This window comes from Phodopus roborovskii, unplaced genomic scaffold, assembly GCF_943737965.1.
Source record: "Phodopus roborovskii unplaced genomic scaffold, PHOROB, whole genome shotgun sequence".
NCBI classification, from domain to species: Eukaryota; Metazoa; Chordata; class Mammalia; order Rodentia; family Cricetidae; genus Phodopus; species Phodopus roborovskii.
In genome coordinates, this window is record NW_026126482.1 from 18,829,211 (window position 1) to 18,850,020 (window position 20,810).

Below are 20,810 nucleotides of genomic sequence, written 5' to 3' on the forward strand. Positions count from 1 at the left end.
TCGCCAGAGCCCTCGGCATCAAGAGTAAATGCCTGAATGTGAAAGGGGCAGACGACGAAGCACAAGGGCGTCCAGAACCTTGACCCGCTCCGACAGCACAGCCCTTCCCGACTTCACCGCTTCAGTGCCCTGGTGTGGGTGGAGCTTCCCACAGATGCCCTCTGCGCACGCGCACTCGGTGTGAGGTCATATCCGGCGGCGAGACTTAGCAGCGGACCGGAAGGCCGGAGCCGGTATGGGTGTCCCGCGGCATCGCTCCCCTCGCTCGCTCCGCCTCGGCTCCTGTGGTTCCGCCTGCCTGCTTGTGGCTCAGCGCGCCCGGCCTGCTCTCCGCTGCCTGCCGGGATCTCTTAGTCTGAACCCGGGTGTGTTCGCACCACTAGAGGTGAAGCGTGCAAAGCCGGGAGAGCGGGGTCTGGGGCTTCACCGGGTACCGGCACCTTACCCGCAGGTGGAGGCACCTGGGCAGGAATTGGCAGCATGTCCTTTAGGGCGAAGACGCCTTTGCTATCACAGTGCAGTCTGAGAAAGGCTGTCCTGAAACAACAGGGACCACGAATGCCTTAAAAAACAAAAACAAAATCCAGATTTTTGCATTTTAATGCCTTGGATTTTTAAAAACAGCTATCAAGAGAGCACGGAAACTCTTTAAAGGCAATTCTAAATTGCTTTTTCAAAAGTGAATTTCAACCTTTCCTGTACCAGAATCTGTCCAGATGATACCTTCCCGACCCAAAGAAGATATTCATTCTCCTCTGGTCACCAGGGACGTCTCGGGGCATCTAGTGGCTGAGGACTTTATTCTTTGGAAGAGTGTTTGTATCTTTAGTGCCTGACTCACTAACCTAGTTCGATCTTTCTTGGTTTACCATCAGTATCACAAAGACTGTTCTGAAGGAATGATGGGCCTCTGAGATGATTTAAATGCTCACGCAGGGTTTTACCTGGTATTCTGCCTTCAATTGACTGTGGTGTCATTTGTTATCTGTCTGCATTCCTAACCGTCTATAGTGCTGTTTATCTATTGTTGATTTTGAATTTTGATAATTACATTTGGCAGAATTGTGTTTACAGATGAAGAAGAAAATAAAGGCAAGGGCAGGAAGGGCAGGATCCCTCCCCCCATTTCCCCAAATGCCCATTTTAGAAAGCACAGCTAAGCAAAACAAAGAAAATGAAAGTCACTAGACTCCTACCCGAACATAACTATTGCTCATATTTTGGATGTTCTCTCTCTCTGTCTCTCTCTCTCTCTCTCTCCCTCCCTCCCTCCCTCCCTCCCTCCCTCTCTCTCTCTGTCTCTCTCTCTTTCTTTCTTTCTTTCTTTTTTTTAATGCTTATCTTAGACCCAGGAGTAGTGCCTCACACCTGTTATCTCAGAACTCAGGAGGCACAGATCTCTGAGTTTGAGGCCAGCCTGGGTTACTTAGTGAAATCCTACGTGTCAAACTGGATACAGAATCAGAGTGCACGCCCTTTGGCTAGCCCCCTTTGTATAACATAACCTGCCTGCCTTCCCACTTATCTTTTCTAGTCTCAAGTTTATAATGGCTACATGATATTTCATTGTGCTAGGGGCTCTCATAAGTAAAGAATGAACCCCAGTGCCTATATTCTATGCCATCTGTGTTAGTAGCTTGGAAGACAGTTGACTCATATCTTGTTTTTGACCAAGATGCACAATAAAGGTTCGATTAGAGTTGTATGACTTCAGAGATTTAATGATCCTTGCTTAGGGGCAGCAATGTTTCATATTTGATTTATTGAAAAGGCAGAGACAATCACTTAATGTCTTCCCAATCTTCTTTCTTTGGTTTTAGGCACACTAAAAATAATCCCTCTAAGAATGAAATATGACTGATGACTCTCAGAGAAACTTTCGCTCAGTCTATTATGAGAAAGTTGGGTTTCGTGGAGTTGAAGAAAAGAAATCACTGGAAATCCTCCTGAAGGATGACCCTTTGGGTGAGTCTTGTCTGCTCAAGCTGATTGGTTCTCAGTCCTGCTGGGTGTTACAAGTAAATATTACCTTAATGGACTCAAAGAAGTACTGATTACTTGCTGTATTTTTTTGGTGAAGGGACATGTCAGTCAGAGTAGTCTAATTTGAGAAAAGTTGAAAAATTTCAAATCCACTGAGAAACAAAAGAAACTCAGCACTTGACACTGCTGAGTGTGGTGGCGCAGAACTTTGATTGCAGCATTCAAGAGGCAGAGGCAGGTGAATCTATAAGTCAAGTCCAAGGGCAGTCTGCTGTGCATGGAAAGTTCTAGGACAGCCAAGGGATACATAGTAAGACACCTCCACTTTTAAAAAGATGTCAATACTATATATTTTTAAAATTAAGCCTATATATTTCCTCTTGATTTCTAGCTGTACCACCATGGTTTCTAGGTAAGCTCTGCAGGAACTCCTGGTATGATTTTCTTTTGTGGAAGATAACCCTTCATTACGCTTTTATACTTAGTGTATCCTAAGCCAACAATAATAAAGTGTATTGTTACATACAGTAAAATAGACCCATAGTATAAAAAAACAAACTTGCCAAGTTGTGTAAAGTGCTTGTTATTGTCAGAGCTGGGAATGGAACCCAGGGTCTAGCACATGCTGAGACATGCTGTACCATTACTGTATCCCACCCAATTCTGTATTTAGTATGTACTGCTAATGTTAGAGGGAATGTTGTAATACATGCAAATACATTTCTATGCTGCAAAAGCACTGTAGATAGCTTAGTTGGTAGAAGTTGTGGGTTAGAAGTGAGACCACTATTTGCTGGTCATGCAGTGGATTCTTCTGAAGGCATATCTGTACTAGACTTTCAGTCTGAAGAAGTGAAACTGCATTTTCAGGTGCTGTGAGCCCACATGACATTTCTAATTGTTCTTTTCCTTTCTTTAGACATTGAGAAGCTTTGCACCTTCAGCCAGAGGTTCCCTCTCCCATCCATGTACCGTGCATTGGTATGGAAGGTGCTTCTAGGTATGAGACCCAGAAGTTGGGAGATTTAATTTCAAAAGAATGGGATCCTTTGTCATCTTACAGTCAGAAGAGGAGGGCTGGCTTAGATTCTTTGCTGACTTTTGGGTCTTCTCTGGGAGGGTCAGTTACTGCTCACTGTAAAAGCTTTTAGGATAGTGACTTCAGCAGAATTAGATTAACAATTACTCTTGGAGTGTCTTCTTATTAGTAGCAGTAGAGAAGATATTATTCATTCCTGAAATAAAGCCTCTGTCCACTTGGTGGGTATCTGTGGTCATTATCTGCCAAAGTGATGCTATTGGGCTGTGAGAAGAACTGGCCATCTTTGCCATTGTCTGGGTAACCAGGAGAAACACCATGGTGGGCTCCAGTTTTACATCTGTCCAGAGACATTCTTGAGCTAAATTACTTTTAGGTTTTACTTAAGAGTGCATTGTACCCTGAACTCTGGTGGTAGAGGTATGAGGGCCTGATGCTAAGGAACTGGTCAGGCTTAGTGGCAAGCCTGTGGGTCCCTAACCCTTAGAGAGTCTTTTAGAGCTTGAGTCCTGAACTGTGAGTCTCAGGAAAGCCTTAACTATAAAAGGGGACACCCCCGTCCATACAAGAGGAACCACATTGGCAAAGGATTGAAGAGTGTGATTCCTTTAAGTGCATCTGAGTGTAGAGAGTGAAATGGTCAAAGAGTAAGTATAGAACAGCTTCCTCACTGGTGTTCTGTTTCCATAGAATCAGGTGTTTATTCATCAATTAATTGAACCAGTCTCTTGCTGAGGTACATACATGCCCATTTATCCTTTGAAATAAAAATGACATGACAGATTTTTTTAAAGGAGAAATCAGAGGGTTTTTTTTTTTTTCTGCCTAATGGTGTGAGTGGATTCCAGAGCTGGATGGCCAAGTAAGAAGAACTGGCTCAGTGTCTACCATAGCAGCTCATTGAGCCCAGGTTTCCCCTCATTGCTAAGCCTGCTGGAGCATTTAACCATCATTAATTATCACCTTCCATTTCCTCCTTAAACAACTGAGGTTTACTGCGTGGTATGGGACTAAGGATGGAACTTTTTGAGGTATAGGGACTATTGCTGTTTATTGGGCATCAATGGGTTCCAACCATAAGTTAAATAGTTTATATAAGTTGTGTGCAGTAATTCTTGAATTCTGAGGGAAGTCTTAACTATTCTAGATGGATACAGTCCCCAGGAGCCTAAAATAAAGCCTTGCCTAAGGACTGTGACAGACAAAGAATCAAAAGATTATAGAGCACTCTTAAAGGCAGGAGTGGGGTGGGGTTGGGTAACAGACCACATGCTCCTTTTGGAGTGTATTTTGAGAGCCTGAGAAATCTGCAGTCCTCAGTCTGCAGGTCACAGGAATGCAAGCCATTCCAGAAAGCACTCCAGATGGCCTTTCGTTGAATATCTTGGCAGCTTTGGGGCACTCATTTGTGTCTGGTTGGGTATTCGCTGTGACCATCTACAGAATTCACGATAACTGTTTAAGGTTTCCTTAGAAAATTTTTTCCTTGAATTTTACATAAAGACTCTGTAGTCATCAAAATAATTTCCTTCTAGGGGTGCGTTTTAGGCAGTTATCATCTGTGTTCATTTCTTCTGGGATGCCCTGTGTGTCTTATTAATGGGAAATGTTATGTTGTGTCTGTGGCATTTCCCGTACGCCAAGGCCCAACTGGCTTTTCTTAACCTTGGTTTTTCTTACCTTTATCATCTAAGCCACTGTTGTTTTTCTGCTGTTGTTGGAACCACTGGAAATGCAGGGTTGGCACAGTATAAAGGGCTCTTTTTTGCCCAAGCTTGGTTGCTCTGGGCTCTGTGATTACTTCCTCCCTAGTACCATTGTAGGGAAATGTCAGAGGGCTTTGGGATGAACTCTTAGGCTCAGGTTGATACTTGACATTCTGCTGCCTATGGTAGGTTCAAATCTAGCTCTTTAGTCTGTATGGACCAGATGTGGAGGACACTGAGATGTGTTCCTTGACTTCTCTGAGGACCTGGCAAATAGCCCCGCAGACGCACCGAGTTTACATCAGGAAAGGACATTCAAGCGTGTTTTATGGCTGGATATTGTTGAGTTCGTCTAACTGCTATTTCCTGGGACATTCTTTAGAATAATTGGTCTGCGGGGCTTTGCATCAAAAGAGATCTGCAGTGGAATGAACTGCCTGACAGGCATGTGGCAGTTGCTCTTTTGGTTGCTTTATGAATTTGTCTCTGCATCACAACAGCTTGTACACTTAGGCAATATCATCTCTGATTTTCAGGTGGGGTCAAGATGAGGCACAGGAGACAGGGAATTGCTGAATATCTTTAGGTCAGTGAATTGTAGTTAGATAGAATGCAGATGTAGAAATCTTGATCCCACCTGACTCGGTACAGTCACATTACATTAATAGGACTGGAATAAATAAAGTGAAAAAATCGTTCTACCCAAACTGAGCCTTAACAATGCATCACTACCATTCTGCTAGTGCTTGGGGCTTTGATTCTTCAGGAGACATTTGGTGTTGGGTTTGTCTCTCCCACTTCCAGCCTCTGCTAGATGAGGACACAGATGCTCACATTTGTGATAGACTGAAACTCTGGCGACAGTCCTGGTATTAGCTGACCTGAGACTGGAGCCCAGCGTCACTGAAGACCTGGCCAGTAGTCTCCCATTGTTTTACTATGCCATCTGCATATATATTAATAACAAAGCAGACATTGATGAGATGACTCAGTGAGTGAAAGTGCTTGCTGCACAAGTTTGGCAGTCTGAATTCATTCTCTAGAACCTTCCATGTAAAGGTGGAAGGAGCAAACTGACTCCACAAAGTCGTCCTCTACACACACACACACACACACACACACACAGAGTTTCATTCTAAAGCCCAATGAACAGGTAGCATAGGTGAGTAATGACCGTAGAGTGTCGCAGAAATGCAATGTAAGATGACCTTATTGATGAAGACCATAGGCCTCTTTTGCCTCAGTGATAGGATATTCTGTGGATGTTTTATCTATTGAGGGAGAAAAGGATTAGACAAACTGTTCTTAGATGTAGGAAGCCAAGCGCCAGAAGTGAGGAGAGGCCCCAGGAGCTAAGGGTACCCTCAGCTGCTAGCCATGAACTGAGTTAAACTATTATTCCAATCAGTGTGGTTATTGTCTGAAATCAGGTCACATACTTGTACAAAGGCTTTTGTGGTACCATCTCATTTCTCTCTAATACCAATGATGCATCATTTAAGAGTTAGAGTGAGACTTTCTGAAAGGGACTCTCCATGCTCATTATTTGTGGACTGCTTCTCCTGGGATTCCTTTCACCGTGTGTGTGTGTGTGTGTGTGTGTGTGTGTGTGTGTGCGTGCGTGCGTGCGTGCGTGCGTGCGTGCGTGTGTGTATAGGTGTCTCATTATTTGCCCATTCCTGTCCCATCTCTCTGTGTAGGAATCTTGCCTCCACACCATGACTCTCATGCCCAGGTGATGGCCTATCGCAAAGATCAGTACTCTGATGTCCTTCATGCCCTGACAGTAGTCCACTTCATCAATGATGCCACCCCTCCTGTTGAAGTGTATCTTCGCATGCATCAGCTTGAGTCTGGGAAGTTGCCTCGAAGTCCCGCTTTCCCGCTGGTGAGTGGTCACTCTCCCTTGACATTTAACTCAACCCTTTTTCTAAAAATTACCTTTCTCTTTGTCTGTTAATGTGTTTGCAGATCTGTGGCTTGAACCTAGGTCCTCATGAATGCTAGGCAAGCACTCTACTAGTGAGCCACACTTTTAAGACTTTATTCTTGCTAGCTCCCATTGTATAATGTTTTGTCTTAGAAACTTCCTGTGGTTTCCTATTGTCAGTATAATGGAAAACGAAAGCAGTAGTTTTACCTGGGACCTATGGTCCTGAACGATCAATATCAGTTATTTTAAAAATTTGTTTTAGGCATAGTCACATGTTGCTTAATGATGGATGTATATTCTGAGAAATGTATCATTAGATGTTTGCTCATTTGCCAACATCATGTACTTATATTTGCTCAAACTCAGATAACTGTGACGTTACTAGGCAGTTTACTCATAGAGGATCGGTATCCTAGACTAGGCCCATGGCTGACTAAAACATTATTATGGGATGCATGACTATAATCTCAAACTTGAAGGGCACAAAAATATTACCAAGAATTTCTGTATCTTTTTACTGACATTTCCAGTTGTTAATATTTAATGACATCTGCTTTGCCACTCTTTCCTACTTGTGCACTTATTATCCCTCCCTCCCTCTCTCCTTCCCTCCCTTCTGACCTTTCTTATTTACAAATACTTTTTATTTTATGTGTATGGGTGTTTTGCCTATGTGTATGTCTGCATACCACTTGCATGCCATTGGATTTCCTGGAACTGGAGTTGCAAAGCGTTTTGAGCGACCGTGTGACTGCTGGGAACCAAGCCCTTGTCCGCTGGAAGAGCAGCCAGTGCCATCTATCTAACCCCCTTTTTCCTTCTTCTGAGACTAAGTCTCCCTCTGTATGCAGCACCGGCAAGCGTCCAACCCAGTGTCCTCCTGCCTCTGCCACCTGAGTGCTGAGATTATAGGTGTGCACCAGCATTTCTGGCTCTGCACACATACTTCTTTGTATAAGCCATGAGAGAGCAAGAGTTAGTCATAATGTTCTGGTCCTTCAGCGCCTTCAATATGTTCCTTGTAGAGAACAGGCAATCTATAGGTGAGCAGGCCACAGTTGTGAAGCTAGGGAGTCAGCACTGTAATCGCTCTCAGTCTGATCTACAGGATCCACTCTTACTTTCCCAGTTGTTCTAGGGATGCCCTTCATCACAAAGGGACAAAATGTCTAGTGGAAGATTCTGTTTTGGACTGTGGATTACACTGAGTTGCTCCGTTGCCGTGGATACCTTTGATTTCGGGCTGGTTCTCTGTCTTTCTCTTCTCTGCCCTTGACAGTTTGACAGGTGTTGGTCAGTAATTTTAGAGAAAGCCCCTCACTTCAGGTCTGCCGGTGCCCCTCCCTCCTGGTGTGATACAGGTTGTTCTCTTTGGCAGGGACACTCATGATGATGCATCCCCAGAATATTGTGTCAGGAGGCTCACTTGGTTTTGCCTCACGGAACATCCATTAACTTTGGTCTGTTGGTAAGGTAGTGCCTACTGGGTTTCTACTGGGAAGTTATTCTTTCTCCCTTTCTAATCACTGTTTCCCTTTGTGGGAGAGACATTTAAAACTGCTACCTAATTATCCTCTTTCTTATTAAAGTTTGGCTCATACATTTGAATATATATCTATATGTATGTATGTATGTATGTATTGTGTGATATATATGTATACATATACACACATACATATACATATATATATGTATATACACACATATATATCTATCTTTCATCTTTAAGTAATTTTGGACATAGAAAAAAGTTATAAAATAGTACACCACCCCCCATACACCTGCTCTTAGCATCCTCACATACTGGGTCTTCCAAAGATGAGAACTTTCAAATCAGCTTTGCCACCAGGCTAGGAGCTAAGCTCTACACATTTTTGAGATCTTTCTGCTTGTCTCCTGATGCCCCTCTGACTGTGGACCCAGTCCTGGATCAACATTGCCCTTTGTTGCCATTCTTGGTCCTAAACCTCTGGTCTTCAGGCTTCCTTGCTCTTCAGTGACCTTGACAGTCTTGAAGAGCAAGGATCTCTTAGGGATTTCTCCGTTTGCCTGATGTTTCCTGATAACTAGAACCTGGTTATGCTTTATTGGCAAGGATAGCAAGAGAAGTACTGGTAATGTTGATCACTTGGTACAGGTGCTGCCTGCCAGTCCCTCCCCTGTATGCTTACTCTTTGTAATTAGTGAGTAACTTGTGGAAAAGAACTTTGAGGCTTTTCAATCCTGTATGTATGTATGTATGTATGTATGTATGTGTATATGTATGTATGTATGGTGTGTGTATGTATATAAATGCACGATATATATATATATACACACATATAATACAAAATACACATATATACACATACATATATACACATACATACGTGTGTGTGTGTATATATATATAATTTTTTTTAAGGCAGAGTCTCACTGTGTAAGCTGTTCTGGTCTCAAACACACAGAGCTCCATCTGCCTCTGCCTCTTGAGTGTTGGGATTAAGATGTGTGCTATCTGTATGGAATTTGTGGGCTTGTAAATACCCTCCCTACCATCATCATCACCTAAAAAGGTTTTACTGCTCTGATTGCCAAATGATGATTCTCTAATTCCTGAATTCTTTCTGTGTCTTTTAGTTAGCTGCATCTGTAAGAGTTTATTTATTGATGTCATTGTGGATGTATGGAGTCCTTTTAACTTGATGGCCTATAATATTTTATTGCCATTTTTTCTTTTGATGTTCAAAATGCTCCAGCTTCAGCCTGTAGGAGCCCTTTCCATCTGATGCTTGTGTCTGTTTTGAATGTTCCCTGACATTTTGTCACAAAAATGTTTCAGGCTTTTATGTCCTGTGCTGCAGCACTGGCCTGAGTCTTTTCTTCTGTTCTCCTGGGCTGTTTGCTTTTAGTCTCATTGAGTAGACAGAAGTAGAAAATATATATAAGTATGCACATACATCCATACACATTCATATATGACAAATTGTTTCTTGTTATGTCTCTCTGCATATACATATATATATATATATATATATATATATATATATATGCATGCATATGTGAAAAGAAATAGCTATTGTGCTGCTGGGCATGGAGCCCAGAGCATATAGCTGCCAGACAAGTGCACTACTGCTGAGTTACACCCCAGCCTTTATAAATTAGTGTATGTCTCTGAATTATAATAAAAATCCTGGGCTCACAATGGTAAGTCCAATTCCAACCCAATATTACAGGTTCATTTTAGCCTTCCCTGTGACAGTTGCAGACATTAAAAACTTCCCATTACCCTGAGGTATTTGCTTCTGGCTCATTTTTTTTTCAGCCGCTCCTGGTTACTTCATTGCAGTTGTCTAGGTATTTTAATGAAGGCTTTATTTATTTGGCTAAAACAGAAGGAATTTTCAAGTAAGGATTTGCGCGCAAGCTTTGATTATTTGCAACATTTGCTTTTAATGAAGACTGGGCTGTGAACCAGGAGTGGCATCACCCACCTCTAACCCACTATGTAGAGGCTGAGAGAGGAGGAGCTTGAGTTGGATACCAGCTACATAGTGAGACTTTGTATATTATATATGTAGGAAGTAGGAATTTAATAATAGCGTTCTGGTGACTAATAAAGGCCATCCATTCACTCTTATCATTCATTACATGACCTCAAATGTTAAGTGTCATTTAGGACAGTCTCGTAGTCTCGTTTTCCTATTACTCAGCATTAGCACTCTGGCATTGATAGTACCCTGTGAGTTCTGTGGTTCTGGGACTGAATCTGTGGCATCTTAGGTGGAAGGCAAGCGCTCTACCACTGGGCTACATCCCTAGCCCCCTGGAATTCTTTATTTTACCTTTTACTAAGTTGCTCAATTGCAGGCCTCCTGCCTTAGCTCCCTGAGTTGCTAAGAGGCCATGAATTCTTGAATTACTCATTAAATAAGGTTAGCTAATCAGCATCCAAGGGTACTCTGTGTGTGTGTGTGTGTGTGTGTGTGTGTGTGTATGTGTGTGTGTGTGTGTGCGCGCGTGCGTGTGTGCGTGCGTGTGTGTGTGTGTGTGTGTGTGTGTGTGTGTGTGTTTGTTTTTTTGTGTTGATGGCAATGTTTGAAAACAAAATAACTTTCCAAATAGGATTTCAGTTTTGTAAGAGTCCTCTGTTGAAAATTACTTGAGGGTTTATTTTCATGTCTGAATATTAACAGATCTGAGGCATGTCATTCCTCTGCTTCCTAAAATTCTGATTCTGGCCTGTTTAAACTTTTAGGTAGAATAGCATTTTAAAGCTGTGCATAGAATCTTTGACATAAATCTGATGTTTACTGAGCCCATTTGGAGTTCCCCAGTATTCATACTGACAACATATTCCAAAATGGTTTATGACATCACATCCCTTTGAAGGAACCCAGATCTAGTGCGGAGGCAGGCTGGGTGGAGAGAGACCCTGCTTTTGCCTGCCTTTCAGCGGACCCCACCCAAGAGCCAGCTATTGCTCAGCCCTGCTGACTCCCATGGATTCTCTATTGCTGCCCATTTTTTTCTTTCCCCTGCTCTTTTCCTTTCTTTGGTTTATTAATATGTCCTCTTTGGATGCAGGGGGCAGTGTTACATTTTCAGTAAAGACACACATCTTCCCTTCTGCTGTCTCCCTCTTGAGATTTATTATTACTCTTTCAGGAGCCAGAGGATGAAGTCTTTCTTGCCATCGCCAAAGCCATGGAAGAGATGGTGGAGGATAGCGTTGACTGTTACTGGATCACCCGCTGCTTCGTGAAGCAGTTACATAGCAAGTTCCGGGATTCTTTACCTCAGCTGGTAAGGGCTGTTAGAATGGGAGGGTTGCTGGGAATAAGCAGTGTCAGGGACACACTCACCACAGTTGCTGCTGCTGCAATGGGTGGAGTCTCTATTACCATACATTACTTTGGGCAGAAGTTTTCTGCAAAGACCAGAAAGCGTCTCCCATGGATTGGGCCCCGTGTCTGCTTTGCAGCCACTCAGATCTGCTGTTGGAGCACTGCCTGGTCTCCGGATATGGACTCACTTGCAGCCTCACTGGCTCTAGAGTAGTCCTGACCTTGGTCCAGACCCATTGGCTTATCTAGCATGGTCCCTCTGTCTGCCCATGTATATGGAAGGTCCAAGTGACAGGAGCTTGCTTCTTCAAGTCCAGAGCTAGGGCAGTCAGAGCTGGTGGATGGGACTCTATGTTCCTGTCATTTTGTCCCCGCATGCACATGTGTATACATGTACACATATGAACACATGCAGTAGTCCACACATGGGCCCTACCATCTTTTGTTTGTTTGTTTGTAACTCAGTATCTGGAGAACTTTCTAGGCTCATTCAGATAAACCAGTGACTTTTAGTTCTGACTTCCTGTTAGTACATGAGAGATTTGAAAGATTTCTTAACACCTTCTCTCCTCCAGCAGGCCAATTAAATCAGAGTCTCTCATTTGGGGCCTAGAATACTAATGTTTCAAAGCCTTAGGCAGATTGTAGCTAGGATTGACAGCCTCTCATTTAGAATGGCTTTTCCTACATATTTTACTCAGTGTTTTCCCTTAGGAATTTGCTGTAATTAAGTCTAATAGCCCCACACTGACAATAAACATATCCGTGTGTGTGTGTGTGTGTGTGTGTGTGTGTTCCCTAGGGAGGTGCTATAAGACAATGTTTGTAGCATGAATAAATAAAAGGACCCAGAGGTTCAAACTTCAAGCTGAAGGTCAGAAAAGCAAAGTAGTGGACCGTTAGCTCTTAACGCTGCCTTAGACTGCATGGACTGATCCTGCTGCCTCTACTCAGCATGGCTGGAGAATTCTGAGACTGAATGTCTTCCTTTTCTCAATGTGGCTGGAGAATGAATGTTCCTCTGTGACCCTGTACCTGTCTTAAATATCTCTCACGAGTCCTGAGATATTCTCCAGTAGCCCACGGTGGTCTTGGACTCAGAGATCCATCTGCCTTTCTCCTGAGTCTTGGGATTAAAGGTCTGAACCACCACTGCCTAGTTCTATGGATGCTGGGGTTAAAGGTGTGTGCCTGACTTCTATGACTTGTGGCTGACTTTGCTTTCTGAATCTTCAGGCAAGCTTTAATAAATCATAAATAATATATCACCACAAATGCTTGAGTATGTGGAGAATATTGTAGTTTGGGTAGATTTATGTCTTAGCTTGGCAAGCAGTTCCTGAGCCTGCCTGCAGCGTGGGTATCAGGCTCTTGGTCTTGTCCTTCAGGCAGTGACTCTGCCCTCTCACGCCATCTGACATAGCTATGCAGGCCACTGAAATTGGTCAGCTTTACAATTTCTGTTGTTTTCTTGGTTTCATTGTGTGTATGTATGTTTTGAGGCAGAGTTCCATGTAGCCCAGGTTAGCTTGGAACTTGCTATGTACCTGAGGATGACCTTGAACTCCTGATCCAGGATGCTTCTTTTTTCTTTGTAAGCCACACCTGGCTTCTTTTTTCTTTGTAAGAATCATAAATATTCTCTGCATATTATCCTTTATGTATTAATATGCTGAATGTACTTTCTCCCTGTTTGTTGTTTAAAAATTGTAAACTTCATACAGTGACATCTGTCAGTGTTTTCTTTTTACATACTTTATATTTTATGTATCCCTTGCCAACTCCACAATTGATAAAACTGTTTCTTTGGCTGGATATGGTGACACATACCCATAATCCCCAAACTTGGGAGGTTGAAACAGAAGATCAGGAGTTCAAGACCAGCCTGGGCTATATTAAACCCATCTGAAAAAAACTCAAAACAACCCCCTCCCCTGTATTTCTTTCTCCCGACTTAAAATGCTCTGAAGGTTGAAGCTTAGCTGTGACTTGTCTGCCTTGATCTTTGATATCAGACATGGTGACTTTCACTCCTTGGCTCTGATTTGTAACAGCATGGCTTCTCCAGCACCCTGCTTTCCTCTTCATCTTGCTTAGCATGTCAGGATTACTGTTCATGTCAGATAGCGCTGACTTTTATTAATGAACTACTTAATTAATAACTCCATGTTTGCAGACGACGACACTGCAACTCAGAGAAGCAGTCAATTGCCCAAGGTTACACAGTGACTGCCCTGACTCCCATTTGCTTCATTCATTATCAGCAATATTAAAAGTTACACTATTTATTTACCAGTTCACCCTTTTTTAAAGAATCTCAGGGCTTCACACATCCTAGGCAAGTGCTCTATAACTGAGCTATATTATAACCCTTTGCTTTTGTTTGCTGACAGCAGGAATGGGGGAATGAGGTAGGATGAGAGCGGGTGAAGCATTGGAGATGGAGCCCAGGGATTTGCTACACCCTCAGCTCTTCTTTATATTTTATTTTGAGAAAAAGTCTTGCTTTTTCTCAAAAGTAGGCTGCTCTGTGGTTGTAGTGAAGATTGCAAGTGACAGTGCTGGGAGCCAACGGTAGAATGCTTGCCTAGCCTGCATCATAGGCTTCCATCTCCAACCCAGCCTTAACAAGGAGAGGGCTACTAGGGCTCAGCAGGTAAGAGCACTTGTTATGGCAGAAGACCTGGGTTTGATTCCCAGCTCTCACATGGCAGCTCACTACTGTCTGTAACTCCAGTTCCAGGGAACCTGATGCCCTCTTTTGACATACAGGTAAACATTCCCACACACAAAACAAGTATATCTTTAAAAAATTAAGAATAAATACTTAAAGCATTAAAGAACGAAAGAAGGAGATGCAGTGTTCCTGAGTGACAGCGAGTGCTGAGCTATATTGTTCTGCTTCCGGGGACCACATCACAGCCTCTTCTAGACTTTCCAGAGTCCAGCCCTTTTGACAAGGTCTCTCACTGCCAGGGAGCATAGGGGCCGGTTTTATTTTCTTCATTAAGAATTTAGAGTTGGAGGCGGGGTTGGAGAGATGGCTCAGTGGTTAACAGCACTTGTTGCTCTTTCAAAGACCTTATGATTCCCAGCACCCAGATGATAGCTCACACCCACCTGTAACCTTAGTTCCAGGGAATCCGATACCACCTTACAGTTTTTGTGGGTGCCAGGCCCACACATGGATCACAGACATATATGTGGGCAATCTTATGTAGAGAGAAAGGGGCAGGTAGACAGCTCAGTGGGCAGAGGCCCCTGCTCCCAAGCTAAAAATAAGAATGTGGCTATCCCAATGAAAGAAAGTGCCTTTCCGTAAGCAACTAAAGGCATTGGAGAGGGGAGGAGCTGCCTCTGTGCCATAGTGTTGATGCTGGCACGCTTGGCTGCATCCTGTTTTTAGAGTTGTCGTAGGTGAGAGAGGCTGCTGGACAGCCCAGCTGCTGTACCCAAGTGGAGTTGCTTCTCTCTTCCAAAACATTCTCACCCACATTTATGTTGGGTACAGAGTTTGTTCCTCTGCCCCCACCCCCCAATGTCTTAGCCTCCTTAGTACTGGAGGCCAATGCAGAACAGTATGGTCAAGTGTGTGTGTGTGAGTGTGTGTGTGTGAGTGTGTGTGTGTGTGTGTGTGTGTGAGGCGTGTGTGTGTTTGTGTGTGTGCGCGTGTCTGTGTGTGTGTGAGTGTGTGTGTTTGTGTGTGTGAGTGTGTGTGTGTGAGTGTGTGTGTGTGTGTGTGAGTGTGTGTGTTTGTGTGTGTGTGAGTGTGTGTGAGTGTGTGAGTGTGTGTGCGCGCGCGCGTGTCTGTGTGTGTGTGAGTGTGTGTGAGGCGTGTGTGTGCGTGCGTGTGTGTGTGTTTGTGTGTGTGTGCGCGTGTCTGTGTGTGTGTGTGTGCGCGTGCGTGCGTGAGTGCGTGCGTGCGTGCGTGTGTGCGGTCATTAAAGGGGGTGGGTGTCCTCTATCTTTCTCCACCTATCCCTTTGAAGTAGCTGTTCTCCCTGAACCTGGGCTTGTGTTTTCTTGGCTGGAAGCCAGCAAGCCCTTGTGATCTTCCTGTCTCTGGGACCTGAGGTTACAGTATGCTTGGGATGCCCAGCCTGTTACACGGCCGCTGGGATCTGAACTCTAGTCATCACGATTATACATCAGAAGGGCAGTTTCTCTAGCCCTTACTTTTGGCTTCTTGAGACAGGCTGTCCTATATAGCCAGGCTGGCCTCAGACCCCATTGTTGCACCTCAGAGGCTTGAGTGCTGAGATTAGATGTTTGTGCCCCCTCAGCCAGCTTCCCCCCTTTCATCTCTTTATAAGATCGGTTGCTCCAGATCACCCAGTATTGCCATGGGCCTTTCGTAGCTCTCCATAATACCTGACTCTTGTTTTGGACTCTGCTTTAGCTGTTGGATCTGATTAGTGCCGTACCAGGGTGACAGCCATTACACTTTGCCAGGTTATTGTCCTGTGGTAGGAGCACAGAAAGAACCCTGCATCCTGTGAAAGCCCACAGTTCCAGTGTAGTCACCCTTGTCAGTACTGACCAAAAACCGTTGTGTGAGGACTGACTTGATGGTTGTCAAGTTTTTTCTTCTAGCGCTTTCTATTACTTGGCATGTATATTTTTTTCAGTGTAAGTTGCAGCATGAGGTGATAATATGTCACAGGAAACGAGTAATCACTGTTGCTATGTAATCTTTAGCCCAAGGCTTTTGAGCAGTACTTGAATCTGGAAGATGGTAGGCTGCTGAGTCACCTGAAGACATGTTCCGCGGTGTCCAAACTTCCTTATGATCTCTGGTTCAAAAGGTGCTTCGCAGGATGCCTGCCTGAGTCCAGTTTACAGAGGTATGTGTTTTTCCCGTTGCATACAGGCAGCTTGGCATCGGAAAGAGTTCCTGGGCCTTATGTGATCACCCCTCTAAATTGGAGTTTGCTTCAGAACAAGATGGTTCAACGCTACATCTCCTAGCAGTTTCTGTAACTGTAGCATGGTTCTCCTTGTTGTTGGAGACACGACTATGAGACTTGTGGGCCTCTGTGTGGATGCTGTGAGGCACTGATGTCTGACACAGTGTGGGCTTGCGTGTTTCTTTTCTAGACAGGTGTTGGTTCTTGACAGACAGACACCTTTGTATTTATGAGACATTTCATGACATCATCAAAAGAGCTGAAGGCTGTCACTGACAGAATTTGCTTCTTCAGTCACTTTGAGACAAGTGCTAAGGGTATTTCTTAGGCCCAGCCCCAGTCTTTGTGGTGGTGTTTTAAAGAGAGGAAGTCTGTGTATAGAGAGCATTAGAAGAAAATGTGTAACTTAGCACATAGAGTCTAATACCAACTTCAAGAGTTATAGGAATTCTCAAATGATTATTTTAGAGTAATAGTAGATCAAAGCCTGGCTCCTGGGTCTTGGGAAGGGCTCAGTGGGTACAGGTATTTGCTGTGTAAACATGAAGACCTGAGTTCGCATCCCCTGCCCCCATGTATAAAGCCAGGTGTGATGGCATGTCTATAACCCTAGCACTGACAGGGGTGTCTGTGGAGACAGGCAGGTCTTTGGTGCTCCCTAGACAGCCAGTCTAGCCAATGATGTTCAATGAGAGCATGAGGATCACTGAGCATGAGACTGTCTGAAAAAATAACATGGAACACAGTAGAGGGAGCTACCCTACATCAACCCCAGCCTCTGTAAGCGTTTACATCTGTTCGTGTACACCTGCACAGGCATGTCACATACACACCCATAAGGAGCCCTTGGATACGTTTAGAGAACCTATTCTGGCTCATTGGCAGTGAAATGACTTCGCCTGACATTTCGTTTTCCTGTGGTGTGTAGAAACCATGCTGGCATTACATGACTGTAGCAGAATACACACCCTGGTTTAAGACTTTTCTTTTTCAAGTCTCAGCAGGCATTTGGAACATTCAGGCACAGAAGTAACCTTAAGTTAACTTCATTTTCCCATCTAAAGCTATCCTGTCTAGAATCTTCTTGGTGGTTCATCTATTCTGTTGTTGATACTGATTAGTTCACAGTTCTTAAATGACTTAAAATGGACTTAAAACGAATGGGATTTGATCTTTATAATCTGAGATGTCTGGGTAACATCAGTTTTGCACTCCTGTAATTTGGTGATCTCTCTCTTTTATAGGGTCTGGGATAAAGTTGTCAGTGGGTCCTGTAAGATCCTGGTGTTTGTGGCCGTAGAAATATTGTTAACCTTTAAAATAAAAGTTATGGCATTGAACAGTGCGGAGAAGATAACAGAGTTCCTGGAAAACGTGAGTGCTTTGTCTCCTTGGATTTGGATTCTGGAAATGAAGGCAACTTGGTGAGCCAGATTTTCCTATTGTGTTACATTAATAGCATATTTTTACTCTACAAAAGCATTTTGTTGTTGGTTTGAGATTGTGACCTATGATGTAACTCATGATGGCCTGGAACTCTCTATCTATATACCCCAAGCTGCCTCCAGTTCTTGGTAATCCACCTGCCCCTGCTTTTTGGGTGCTGGGATTACAGTCAAGTACTTGACTCCTGGCAGAAAAAAAAAAAAAAAAGTTAGTTTTCCTTAACAGCATTGCCATCTCCCTGTCTCTTTCGGGGATGTTGGTCTGCACAGCAAGCCCCTTACTCTCCTCCTGGGGTGAGTGTGGTGGAGTGGTCTCCTCCCCTGAGCACAGCAGGAACAGGAGGTAGTAGGAGTGAGCACTGTTGGGTTCTCTAGGCCTTTAACTGCCACTAGTGTAATCCCAGCTGGCTTGGTTACTGCACCTAAGCATTATGTTAGTGCATGCTGAAAAAGGCCATAGTCAGTCAGCTCCTCCGTCTTAGAACCTTCTCTCCTGGATAAGTAGTAAAAGGCTTGTGCCTGCATAGAGTACATCATGGAGCAGACTCAGAGTCACCCTTTAATTAACCAGCTTTAGCATGTGGAGTGTGGCCTGGTAATACAAGAGCTAAGTGAATGTGTGTGTTCATTAAGTGAATCATCATTATTATACTAATTAGTGGCCTACAGTGTCAGGCATGTGCCATGCAACAGCTATCCTCTGTCATCCTGTGAACAGCTCGTGAATTTGGGATGCTGTTCCCTTGTTTAGAGGTGAGTGCTTGTCCAGGGCTAGATGGTGAGTGGGCAATGAAAGATTGCCTGCTACCAGAGCTACTCATGTCCCCAGGAGCATTAAGTCATTCCGAATCAGCTATCCCCTTCAGAAAACCAGAGAAAGCTCCGTGGAAACAGGTCTGCCACAGAATGAGAGGAGATCCGGAAGGAACACACACAGAAATCTCATTGGATTCCTTTGTTCTTCACAGATCCCTCAGGACAGTTCGGACGCTATTGTGAGCAAGGCCATCGACTTGTGGCACAAACACTGTGGGACCCCGGTCCATTCAGCCTGACAACTTGTGACTTGGAGGGCAGTCTGCAGGCACGCCCTGAGCACTTTGTCCATGTCTGCCCGTCTCCTGTTTAGAAATGGGAATCTTGCTGTGGTGCTCCAAGTGCAGTCCCCACCCCTCTCAGTAAAATAATTCAATCACAGTGCCCGGGGCAGCCGGGCTGTGCAGCAGCATCTCTTGGTGATACCGACACACACGTCTCTGGGATGGTATTTTAAAGTGTGGTTAGGAAATCCTCCTGGTCCTTAGGCAGCTCAGTTTAGGTGCAGCCTGAGTATGCTAGTGAAAGGTACATGAAGCCCTGCCCGCCTGTAGTGAGACCAGCGCAGTAACAGCTCTGCCTGACCTGAAACTCTGTAGACCAGGCTGTTCTCGAACTCACAGAGATATGCCTCCCACTGCCTCCCAAGTTCTGGAACGAAAGGTGTGCCCCACCACCACCCGGCAAATAACTTTTTGTTGTTTTTCGAGACAGGGTTCTTTGTGTAGCCTGGGTTGGCCTTGAACTCAGAGATCCTTCTGCCTCTGCCTCCCATGTGCCGGGATTAAAGGTGTGCACCACCGCCGCCCAGTTACACTTTTTGTCGGCTTTCTTTTCTTGGCACCTTAGATTGGACTTTTTCCGTGTGTGTGTGTGTGTGTGTGTGTGTGTGTGTGTGTAAGTGTAAGCTGACTGCTTTCTCATGTTCTGTCTTGCCAAAATGGCTTTAAAAGAGTCCTTGCATTTTCTGACATGTTCCCTGCTTTTTTTCGCCAGCTAGAATGAAGTCTTTTCTTTTCTTTTAGACAAGGCCTTATTCTGTACCTTGTTTTCTGGAACTTAATTATGTAGCTGGCCTTGAACTCCTGGCAGTCCTCCTGCTTCAGCCTCCTGAGTGCTGGGATTACTGGCTTGAAGCTTTTATTGAATAAAACACTCTAAATTTACCTCCTAGGAGAGATCACTTACTTGGTATTTGCTTGATGTTTTCTAACAATCATTAAATGTCAGGTGACTTTCTGCCACGGGATTAGGAGAGGTGGAAGGCAAAGGTTAACAGCAGATGGTCCTCAGGCCATATTCTGTCACATCATGGTCGCCCTTCATGAAGCATTTGATGACTTTGAGACTGCTGAACCACATGGGGCCCTTCTTTCCGACTTGCTCAGCTCACAGTCCTGCTGGAGTGTGGGGAGTGAGTCTTTGCAGCATCCTCCCCCTCCACGGTGAGAGGGGGATGGTGAAATTATGGAGCCGTTATTTCTAGTGTGTGAACCAGCTGTTGACAAAGGCTGGAGAAGAAACGGAGCTACCGAAAGCAGCTGGTCAGTCTGCAGAGCACCACACAAAGGGGGCCTTAAAGCGGACTAGGAGCTCCGCCCAGAAGACCCTCCCGGAGAAGGATGGCCACTTGCAGGGAATATTGTAAATGATTCTCTGCCAACCATTTATTTAGTAGCCACGTGAAGAACTCTGGGGACACAGGAAAACACACACACACACGGACACACTTGCACACACACACACACACACACGCACGCACGCACGCACGCACACAGAGGGAACTCTGTCCTAATTGCTTGCTTCCTAGTGATCATGATCATAGAGAATATGTGAAATCCATAGAAATATGATAAAGATTGTGCCCCCCCGTGTGTGTGTGTGTGTGTGTGTGTGTGTGTGTGTGTGTGTGTGTGTGTGTAGGTGTATATGTGGAATGTGCATTTATGAATGATGTATTAAGGGGGGGCTGGTATATATGAGGTGAGTATGTGACTAGGTAGGTATGTGTGTAGAGTATGGGGGATTAAGTATGTGGAGTGTGTATGTATCTTGGGTACATGTACATGTGGAAGGTGTGGTAGATGTACATTTGTGGGGTATAAGTATGCCTTGTGTATGTAGGGGGCCTGAGTATGTGTTGGAATATGTGTGG

General features: G+C 44.3%; 1 protein-coding gene across 2 annotated transcripts; it reads left to right on the plus strand.

Moving 5' to 3' along the window:
- Nucleotides 1–216: 216 nt before the first annotated feature.
- Tbc1d7 (TBC1 domain family member 7) lies at nucleotides 217–19,469 on the plus strand. Of its 2 annotated transcripts, none has more exons than XM_051194371.1 (8): nucleotides 217–385; nucleotides 1,821–1,965; nucleotides 2,903–2,983; nucleotides 6,429–6,616; nucleotides 11,309–11,446; nucleotides 16,186–16,331; nucleotides 17,639–17,768; nucleotides 18,808–19,469. In XM_051194371.1, exons 2-8 carry the CDS (start codon nucleotides 1,854–1,856, stop codon nucleotides 18,892–18,894), a joined length of 882 nt encoding a protein of 293 aa, XP_051050328.1. In that variant the 5' UTR covers nucleotides 217–385; nucleotides 1,821–1,853; the 3' UTR covers nucleotides 18,895–19,469. The 2 variants fall into 2 exon arrangements, with proteins under 2 accessions (XP_051050328.1, XP_051050329.1); XM_051194372.1 differs by lacking the exon at nucleotides 217–385 and adding an exon at nucleotides 1,007–1,026.
- The last annotated feature ends 1,341 nt before the right edge of the window (nucleotides 19,470–20,810 follow it).

Excerpts from the sequence above, each read along its gene's own strand:
- Tbc1d7 (XM_051194371.1), top strand. The coding sequence starts at position 1,854 with ATGACTGATGACTCTCAGAGAAACTTTCGCTCAGTCTATTATGAGAAA. Across the intron at positions 6,617-11,308 it reads GAAGTCCCGCTTTCCCGCTG|GAGCCAGAGGATGAAGTCTT; the intron begins GTGAGTGGTCAC and ends TTACTCTTTCAG. Across the intron at positions 16,332-17,638 it reads CCTGAGTCCAGTTTACAGAG|GGTCTGGGATAAAGTTGTCA; the intron begins GTATGTGTTTTT and ends TCTCTTTTATAG.